The following is an 11,154-nucleotide window of genomic DNA, read 5'->3' as shown; positions in this document are numbered from 1 at the left end:
ACTTATATAGCTGACCATGTTACGCTATAATTCCGCAAATGGAAGATCTTAATCCGACGTATCATCTTATCTCATGTAATCTAAATATGACGCATTATCTGTTTCTAGACACCAACAATCAATATGTTCAAAGAAATTTAAAAAGAAAAATCAAAATGCTAGTTCCAGCTTGCACAGACAGCTACGCTATAAAAATCACATATGAACTTTTATCCATGTGCCAAAAACTTATTGATGCTAATGACGTCAACTCTTTCAAAAATAAAGATAAGAAAATGTGGCTAACCAAGCAAACAAAGATCTGAACAATATATAAGCATCTCAAGATAGAAGAATCAGCCCTAAAATAAGATGTTCAAATAAGTTTAAACTACATTACAACCTCTGAACTTTGAAAAGAAATAGCAAGCAAATTACACGCATAAATTAAAAACAAATAAGTTACAGAAGAATCAGATGTTACCTAAAAGAAAGACCCTTGTTGATTCAGGTGAGCTGTTAAGTTAGAAGTACCTAATTGGTTTGATGGTAAGAGGGTTACAGTGTGGAAACTAGGGAAAACGCAAGAGAAATGGGTTACTCTCGGTGAGAGTGAGATCGTGAATGAGAATGGAAGTGAGAAAGGCAAAAAGAGAGTGAACCAGTAAGAAAGGAAGAAACCTTTAGGGTTACTAGCTGTAATTGGGGGTGAAAGAAAAAGAGCCGACCTTGAGAATTGAATGAGTGGAAAGTGAAAAGGTGTGATAAGGGAATGAGTGTGAATTAAAAATTGGATCAAATTATTAGGGGAAAGTGAAAATAGTGTGTAATTGAAAATTGGAGGAAATTGAAAATTAATGGTGGGAAATGAAAATATTAATTTGGTAGGCTTTCTTTTTTAAAGAAAATTTGGTAGGAATTTTTAGTGGGTATTATTTGTTGACTAATTCTTAATTAATAGGAACAAATTATTAATATACATGATAAAATGAAAAAAATACTCCCTAACGTTTATGGCAATGAGCAATTTTACTCCTAACGTTAGCAAATTGGGTCAATTTCAGATATTATTAGGAAACACATATATTTTGTTCCTTATTCTGCATCAATTTCATATCAGTTCATTTAAAAAAAATCATATTTTGTGTGATTTAATAATAAAATTAGAGATTAATATTTATAAATTCGGTAAATTTTTTTTATCTAATACGTAAAATAGACAGTATATTTTTTAAATTTTTCATGTGTAATCATATGTTTACGATCTGTTGTTGATGAGTGATAAAATAAGTCATATGTGAAGTGTAGATGACAAGATTCATGACCAAGAAGACAATTAGAGAATTATTTTTCAAATTGACCCAACTTGCCAAAGTTATGGTAAAATTGCTCTCGGCTACCAACATTAGGGGTAAAATTGCACCATTCTAAATGTTAGGGGTAAAATTACTCTTGACTACCAACGTTAGGGGTAAAATTGCATCATTTTAAACGTTATGGATAAAATTAGTCTTAACTGTAAACATTAAAGGTATTTTTGCACCTTAACCAAATTCTTAATATATTAATTAATTAGTATATAATTTATTTATTTTAGTTGTTTTTGTATTTTTTTCTATGACTATCTAAGAAAAATTATTATACTATTTTCAGTCAATAAATTCAATTATTTACAAACTATATATATAGAATCCTTAATTAACAAGTGTTGAAATTAAATTCATCAAATTAATTAGGTATAGTGATTTTATTTTTATTAAATGCAACGTAGGAATAATATTTTTACCTAGCATATCGTTGCTACATCTAATTATCAAGTTAAAGAAGGCAACGACATATCGTAAATGTCATATTATTGTTGCCTTAGTTCAAATTGAACACTTAAAAATCAGCAAAGGCAACAATTCATACATAATCATTGCATTTGACTTACATAAACATGAGCAAAAGAAAAAAATATATAATGCAAGGAAATGCAACGTTTTGCGGCAACAGTTTTTTAAAATTGGTTGCTATAGGCAATCAATGGTGTAGTGCTAATGTCATGTGTCGTGTCTTCACATGACAGAACCTAACCGTCGTCTGAAGGTTTTTAACCGTCATATGAAGGTTTTTAACCGTCATATGAGAGGCTATTTAGCGTAGTGACATGATGACCCTGCCCTTCACTATCAGACGTTGAACGACTTCCTTCCTCACTGTAATCGGCCCAAGATTTAGTGGCATTTGGCTCCATATCCGATTCCTCTGGCACCACTGAGATGTTAAGGACCAATTGCTTATCTGTATTAAGATTCCTTGTACTTCCCAAAGTCAATTGCTTATCAGCATTAGGGTGTTCTGATGTTTCAGTGCCGTCATCAGCCCCTGTTCCTCTTGCCGAGCATCAATATGTGTATTTCCACTTTTCTGTGCCTGTTTATGTTCTCTTGGAACATTCTTCACTTCCGTGTGAGCATTCCGTCTACATTGCACCGTTATGTGTCCAATGGAGGAGCATGTAGAACAAAGAGGTGGCAAGCGGTCGTATTCCAGAAAGACCCATTGTTTATCAGCTGCAGTACCCACACGCAGTTTCGATTGAATGTCTTTAGATAAATCAACATCAATTGGCACCCTGGCGCAGTGCCCAAATTCCCCATTCACAGTGTTATGATCAAAACAGATAGGTATGCCCACCACACGAGCAATACTAGCTAAGATACGAGTATCCTAGAATTCCAAAGGCAAGTTGTAAAAACGAACCCATACCTGAGCCGAAGTGGACTTGTGCGAGTCTAGGTTAAATCCCGGGGACTAGGGCGTGAACCTCATGATTCCAGGTTTGAGAGGGATGGCTCCGAGACTCAAATTGTTCGAAGGGCGGCCGCATCCGACATTATTATGTGATAGAATCCTCTTCCCAGGGAGATTAATTTCCAGTCCATCGAACACTTCCATATCCGATTGAGATTTTGCTTCAGCTCGGCGTGCTTCCGTGGTCGATCCTCTTTTGAGAGCGAGATTCTACCAATAACCGAATGCTGGAACGATCGAGTCCGTTCTTCATAAATGGATTGTTGGATTCGGATTGCTTTGAATCCCCCTTCCTCTGAAACCATAGGCTGCGACGGGGTAGAGATAGTGGTTGCGGCGAGCGAGGTTTTAACTACCGAAGCAAAGGACGACGGGGAGATGGCAGGCCTAGTATTTTCCATAGCAGGTTCTATCAGAGGGGTTTTCGCTTTTTCGAACCATTTTCTGTCAAATAAATGAGCAATGGCAAAGGGTGCATCAGCGGTGTCTTCTATGGCGATGATCACTAGAGAAGAAAAAGAACGGAGGAGGCTGCGGTTAGGTGGAGGCGGCGGCTAGGTCACCCATCTTTCTTCGCACAATAAGAAGATGATAAATGGTCCAAAATCGCGGACTCTAATACTTACTGGTGCGAACATTGGCTTTCTAGTTAATAAGATATCACAATTTTTTCCACGCAACTACAGATATCCAGTAGTAGAAGTGAAGTGTATCCTCCAATATATATATATATATATATATAAAGAGAGATTATGATTGTGAAATTCAAATTGAAAATTAATCAGTAATATTATTATTATTGTAAGATAAATACTCTTTTTATTTTATTGGGTATAATTTCAAAAGGTGAAATTACAGTTGATATGTTATGTTGCAGTATCTAGTACATAACAATTGTGACCCATATATAAGCAAAAGTGAATTAAATCATTGATCTAATTCTTCTTTCCATCATGCCCATAACCATACCCCTTGTGGTCATATCCTCCATAGCCATGCCCTTTGTTGCCATATGAATCTCCATAGCTATGCCCTTTTTTCCCATAGGAATCTCCATATGAATCTCCATAACCATGCCCTTTTTTCCCATATGAATCTCCATAACATGACCCTTTTTTCTTCCCATATGAATCTCCATAACCATGCCCCTTATATCCATAATCGCCATCGCCTTTCCCCTTTCCATATCCATCTCCATATGCATATCCATCTGCAACAGTATTAACTACATAAGTACTTTTCCTCTAAAATAAACCTAAATTACACTGAAAAATTTATACAGTAACATATTTTAAAAAACTCTCCAACTGATTTTAGTGGATTTCGTTTAACTCATTAAATTTAAGATCTATGTAATACTCACCTGTCATACCAGTAGTCTCACCAAGTTCACGAGATGCTGAGATCTCCGAACAGATAACAACAAAAACAGCAAGCACAACACAAATCTTTGAGATAGCCATTTCAGAATTTCTCTTTTTCTGGATGATGAAGTTGAGATATGGGCTCTTCTATTTATAAGGTTTTCGACAGAGAGATAGAGATCAGGGATTGGGCTCACCTTTTTGTCGTTTTTTTGATCATAGATACACATATTTCTTGTGCCAGCTTAATTTGGATTGATAGAGAAAAATGCATCCTCCATATTTTATAATTTTGTTTGGAAATAGGAATATGGAAAATCTTACTAATCTTAAATAAGTCTAATACTATTTAATAGAAAAAGTAATTATTTGTAAGTTCAGACACATTTCTTATAAATTTAATTAGTACCAATATTTTACACCTTCAAAAACAAAAATGTCATGTTCTTGGAAGTTTCTGGCGAATTTGTAGCTAATATAGCTTGAATTTAAATGATTTTGTACACTTTATGCAAATTAATATGTTTCTCTTTCGATTTTCTTACTTCCAATTAAAAGAATCTTGATGCTTTGGTAAAACTAATTGTCAAGAGTATTTCCTTCTAAACAATATTTTCAAATTATAAATTGACTATCAAACTCCTAAAATTATCAACTAGTTCCCTAACGTGTACGAAAATCCCCAATTAGCACACCCCACAAAATCAACTAATTGGTATCCTATTAGAAACTAACAACCAATAGGAATGCATCATTTATGGGTCCTGCAATAAAATAAGTGTGGTCGTTATCGACCATGGCCCACAAATGGTACATCTACATAGTTTTTCTTTTTGATGAAAAATATTTTATATTAAACATCAGAATGAGCATAAAGTAAATAAAACAAAGGCACAACCTTAACTCAAAGAAAAACCATCCTCCACAACTATAAAAAAAAAAAAAAAAAAAAAACTCAGCACCTTATTAAAAGGAACTGCAACACCAAAAAATGAAACAAAAACCATGAATAACCCAATCTACATCAGCATAAGGAAACCTAGGACCAACTACATAAAAATCATGCTAGTCTCCACATTAATGTCATACCTCCCAATTACATTAATGTCATAAACATTGTTGAGCACTTTATGAGGATCAAAGACCTTTTGACAAAAAAACCACTTCATTTCTTTCTCTCTACACCCAATACACTGCTGCATTCAAAACTAGCCTTCGAATTACAGCAGTAACAGATTTTCCACGAGCCCTTCTAACATACCAACTCATAATTCTTCTCCAATTATATATGTGTGTTGAATTATACAACATCTGGCATTTATGCAAAAGCTTTCTCCAAATATCTCCACTCACTTGACATTCAACAAATAAGTGAGGAATGGTTTCATCTTGCCTTCCACAAAGGCTACATTTAGGATCAATAGACAAATTCCACTTATTTAAATTAGCCTTAACAACCAATCTACCTCGAAGCGCAAGCCATAGAAAGAAACTATTCTTACGAATGTACCTATAACCCCAAGGAATAATCCACCAAGTCACTTTATTCTTTTTAGGAACTAAAGCAATATAAGCACTTTTCACAGAATATAACCGTGTTTTAGAATGTTTCCAAGTAACAACATCCTCTTCCACCCCAATGCTCAAACCACGAATAAGCTCCCAAGTAGAAGCAGTATCAGAATTACTAGGGTCAGGTAAATTCCATTCTTGCTTCCAAAGATCAGCCACTTTAGCCTTCTTTGGGATATCAGTTTCTTCTACTGAAATATCAGACACAATCTCACTGATACTTTTATTATTCAACCATGGGTCAAACCAGAACCAAAACTTCTTTCCATTACCTAATTTATAACAAAACATATCCTTAAATTCGTGTTTAATCTTATGCAGCCCTCTCAAATACCAACTTGCATCAAACGGCTTGACAATGCCCCAAAAACTCAAACATTTAAGTTTATATTCAATAACTCATTTCGCCCACAAAGTATTTCTGCAACACAGGATATCCCATATTTGTTTCCCAACAGCGGCTTTGTTCCAAACAGTAAGATCTTTTATACCTAAACCCCCCTCAGACTGAGCAAATATACTTCCATGAAACTTTTGCCCTAGATGAAATAGAGCTAGCACCTGACTATAAAAAGTTTTTGCATTTTCTATCAATAGCTTTAATCACCTCCTTGGGAATAAAAAACACTCCCATCCAAAAAAACCTGCATGCTCCGAAGAACAGAAATAACCAATTGAACACGCCCTGCAAAAGATAAAACCTTTGCAGCCCAAACATCAATTTTTCCGAAAATTTTATCAACAAGAATAGCACAATGACGCTTAGATAGCCTCCAAGAAATCCGAGGCACCCCAAGATATTTTACAGGCAACTTACCCTCCTTAAAAGACAAGATATTAAGGATATCATATTTGTCACAATCACTCAAACCGCTAAAAAACACCTCACTTTTTTCATATTAACCCGCAACCCCGACATATCACCAAACTTCATCAAAATCCCATAAAGCTCTCTAACTGAATTCACATCAGCTTTAGCAAACAAGAAAAGATCATCCGCGAAACAAAGATGATTCAGCTTCAAGGTTCTGCATCCAATGAAATATAAACTGAGAACTAATAGAGTGAGAAAGCATGCGAGATGAAAAAATCCATCACTATAACAAAAAGAAGAGGTGACAAAGGGTCCCCTTGTCTCAACCCACACTTCCCAGGAAAAAACCCAAAATTCTCACCATTAATAGAGATAGTATAATGGGTTGATCTCACACAAACCATTATCAACTTAATAAAGTGAGCAGGAAATCTGTACCCATATAAAACTTCCTCAAGAAAATCCCAAGCTACACTATTATATGCTTTCTTTAGATCAATCTTAAGAGCACAATTATTTTTTGCAGCAGATCGATGGTAATTCCGAACCAATTCATGAGCAAGTAAGGTATTATCCACAATGTTTCTCCCTTTAACAAAAGCACTCTAATTCATAGAGATTAATCCGGACAGCAACTTCCCCAACCTATTGCATAAAACTTTTGAGATAATTTTGTAGAAAGTAGTGCAACAAGAAAGAGGTCTAAAATCCCCTAAATTCTCAGCATCACGTTTATTGGGAATTATAACCAGGACTGTCGTATTAACTTGTTTAATTAGCTTACCATGCTCAAAAAAAATCTCTAACAGCAATACAAATATCATTACCAGTAACAAGCCAGGTTTTCTTGAAAAGATGATTGTAAAAACCATCAATACCTGAGCTTTTGTCAGAGCCAATGGACCACACTGCTTCCCATCTATATTAGTTTTTAGTTTCAATCCTATCTATATTAGTTTTTAGTTTCAAGTAGAATGCATACTTTAGAACAATAAAAACACTCTATACATTCTCACTTCAAGTAAGATGCCTACTTAACCTAAACTTCTCCTCCATTTTAATGTTGTTGATCCACACACTTGTTATTGTGTTCTGCCTATATTCCAACAAATGTAACCTGACTACTGTTAAGAACCGTAGTCCTGGAAGGTTAACTATCATCACATGATTAATTTGGAACACTAAGAGAAACAAGAATAAATATATAACCCCAAGTTTACCATTTTTCTATGAGATACGGGTACGGCGGGGATACGACAAATTTTATATATAATTAATAATATATATATCATTTATAATGAAAATTCAAAAGATACATAAATATATAAATCACAAATCATATTCATAAAGTCATTATAAAAACGCAAATAATACTCTCAAGTCATTATAAAACCACAAATACCAGTAATCTTGGATTATTTCATTTTAATCCTTCTATTTACTGAGTTTTTTTTTTTAAAAAAAACCCTTATACTTTCAAAGTTTTTTTAAAAAAACCCCTAAAGTATCCCCGACGTGTCCCTGAAGTGTCCGTGGCGTGTCCCCGTGTATCCCCTCATTTGAAAAGAAAAAGAAAAAAAGGGATACTTCCCAGGCGAATCCCATACGTATCCCGGCGAATCCCCGCACCCGGAGTATCGGATACGCGTACGGTGACCTCCGGGAAGTATCGGTGCTTCATAGCCATTTTTTAATTTTTTTAACAAGTGTTTAATTAAAGAAAAGTAAGTAAAGTAATTTCTCCTCTAATTAATTAAATTTAATGAATTAATTAATTATAATTAATTGAATGATTATGGTTATTTAAGCTGATTAATCCTAATTAATTAAGTTAATCGGAATTAATTAATTATTTAATTAAAGGTAGTGCTCAGTTACATGAAATTGGAAAAAGAGAAGTTATTTCACGAAAATAGGAAGTCTCAGTTGTGAATAAATTACACCCATGGCCACTGAACTTTACTCATTTTAACATTGTGGCCCTTGAACTTTAATTCTTAACGGTATGACCATTGAACTTTTTTCTTTTTAACACCGGTGACTATTGAACTTTAACTAATTCATCAAAATGACTAACGACCTCAAAATGAAAATATTCAAAAATTAAAGTTGTTCAGAATCACATTTACCATAAAATCATATTTTTTATTTTCCAAAATTTGTTTTTTTGTAGCTTTCTCTCTACAAATTCACATTGTCTCTCCTAACCAAAAAACACTTAAATGACATCAAAACGAAAAATTTTAAGAATTAAATATCATTAACTCTTCGAATTTTTTATTTTGAGTTCATCAACCGTCGTTTTGAAACATTAAGTGGCCACCGGTAATGTTTAATGGCCATGCTGTTAAGAATTGAAGTTCAGTAACCACAATGTTAAATGGGTAAAGTTCAGTGGCCATAAGTGTAATTTACCCCTGATAGATTTATCAAGCTCCACGAACATCTTCTTATCACCACGCATATGTCAAGGTACCATATGTTATTCTCATAACTTTCTTCTCCTTAGTAACACCATGCTTGTTACTCTTCATCATAAATATTATTGCCTGTCTCCACTATTTTCTTGCGAGAATTCCAACATTCTGATGCGTAGTGACAGTACTTTGGAGCAATTATAACATTGAAAATTGGACTTATCACGTCCTTCATTCGCCTCCAGTTTCATCTTCCGCGTCCACGTCCACATCCTTGGCCTATGCCTCTTGTGGATTGAGTCATTGTTGTTGCAACTATTGTCACCTCTTCATGGTTTCTTCCACTTCGTGTTCCATTTCCTCCTCGACCACTGCCACGACCTCTTCCAAATTGGCTTCTGGCTCGGCTGCTTTCATTTTCTTTAAGCGAATTCTTTGTTGCCAGTACTTATTCTATTGATTATTCTCTACGCTTCTCAAGCCATTCTTCACATGCTTGTAATGACCCTTTAACTTGATCCACAGTCATTGTGCTGATGTCTCTAGACTCTTCAATTTTAGCACCATATTGTCGCATTTGATTCACAACAGAGTTTACTCAAAATGAGTAATCAATAATAGCCTCCGGTTCTTTCATCCTCATCGTTTCAAATTCTCCTCTCATAATTTGCAAACGAACTTTTTTAACTTTTTAGTCACCTTGAAGAAACACTCATAGAATTTTCCACATTTGTTTGGAGGTGGTGGCTCATTTTTATGGATGAGAGTAAGCGCATTTTGATCTGTTCTACGATTTTTCTGTAGACTATTTTTTTCAGTCTGAGATAGTCGTGGCTCGTCTTCTGGAATTATGTAGCCTTTTTTTACGATGTCTGAAGCATCCATTGCATAATAGAATTGTGTAAACTGAGTGTAGTGGAAAGAGGTATTGTTGGAATTGCGTGTCATTTTTATAGGGTCTCTCAAATACTCAATTAAGAAAAATATATTTTTTTTTCTTCAACCATATCTCTTATACCACTTTGTTGAAGAAAAAAGACTAAAAAATATAATACAAAACTTTATTTTTGTAAAAGAAATTACAATAATTGTAACTCTAAAAAAATGACACAAGAAGAACAGTAACTTTTTGATTTTTTTTTCGCTGGCTTTCTTTGCACTCACTTTATACACAATTGATTAAGCTCATCACTCTTCTTTATATAATGTAAAATTGCAGCATCTGCTTTTCTCTTTCTCTTTGTCAAAGTATATCGTCCTGCTTTTATATCGTGTGTTTTTTTCTTGGGTGTCTTGATATCCTCAATAATTCAGCAGCTCAAATTGACATTGTGACTCCAAATGTTCATCCTCCAAAATGTTAAGGCTCTCCCCACTTTCCTTTTGTTTTTTCTATTAAGTATTTGGTTTTTTTTTTTCACCTGTCATGTATAACTTCTTGTCCCCTATGAAAACCTCTCTTGGTTCATGCTACTAGGAGGTTACCCAGAAATTGTAGTAGCTGAAAATCTATATAGTGAGCGGATTTGCACATGTACCAACTAAAATTTAAGGTTTAATGACGCGTCGTCACAAGCGTCATTAAATCAAGTGTCATTAATTTTAATGACGCATTAAGCGTTGTATGGAAAATTAGTCTGACCACATACTGCATACACACAATTGTCATGTTTTCAATGCTTACACTTTTAATATCGTTATTTTTTTATTATTTATTTTTAATTTCAGAAATTACCACTATATTTTAGTAAAGTCTTGGAAATTGAACAACATATAATATTTGTTATGTTGTTGTTTCACTTCATAAAATATTAATAACATCGTGAATACCGCAACACTTTAATTTAATACGTCTCCAAATTAACGACTTTTAAAAACATCTACATTTAGCTACATAAAAATCCATTACGTCTCAAATGCAACCACATCTCACCGCTAAAATATCTCCTCTAAATTGCAACGCTTACATATTATTATGCCTTTACTATAACGATAACATCTTGAAGAGACCACATGCTGAGGACGCAGATGATTGACTTTTCTTAAATTTTCTATCAGATTTTCTGGCAGTGGTAAATTAATTAAAAAAAGAATTGAATGGACCTCTATAATCAGTATAAACAAAAATTGAAATACTATTAATAATTAGGGTAAATTTCAAATAAAACTCATATGGCTTCACTAATTTTCAGATAAAAGGCTGTGGTTTGCT

At 34.1% G+C, this 11,154-nt stretch overlaps 1 protein-coding gene across 1 annotated transcript; it reads right to left on the bottom strand.

Annotated features, from left to right (window-relative positions):
* Positions 1–3,545: 3,545 nt before the first annotated feature.
* LOC136219147 (uncharacterized) lies at positions 3,546–4,295 on the bottom strand. Its single transcript, XM_066006410.1, has 2 exons — positions 4,139–4,295; positions 3,546–3,985 (listed from the first exon to the last, which is right to left on the bottom strand). The coding sequence occupies exons 1-2, from the start codon at positions 4,236–4,238 to the stop codon at positions 3,711–3,713; spliced, it is 375 nt and encodes a 124-aa protein (XP_065862482.1). The 5' UTR covers positions 4,239–4,295; the 3' UTR covers positions 3,546–3,710.
* Positions 4,296–11,154: the final 6,859 nt, after the last annotated feature.

Source organism: Euphorbia lathyris, chromosome 2 (genome assembly GCF_963576675.1).
Source record: "Euphorbia lathyris chromosome 2, ddEupLath1.1, whole genome shotgun sequence".
Classification (NCBI taxonomy): domain Eukaryota; kingdom Viridiplantae; phylum Streptophyta; class Magnoliopsida; order Malpighiales; family Euphorbiaceae; genus Euphorbia; species Euphorbia lathyris.
The sequence above is the reverse complement of the archived record's forward strand: the minus strand, read 5'-3'. Positions and strand labels throughout refer to the sequence as shown.

Coding starts and splice junctions, on each gene's coding strand:
- LOC136219147 (XM_066006410.1), bottom strand. CDS start 4,238: ATGGCTATCTCAAAGATTTGTGTTGTGCTTGCTGTTTTTGTTGTTATC. Junction 3,986..4,138: donor TGAGACTACTGGTATGACAG/GTGAGTATTACA, acceptor ATACTGTTGCAG/ATGGATATGCATATGGAGAT.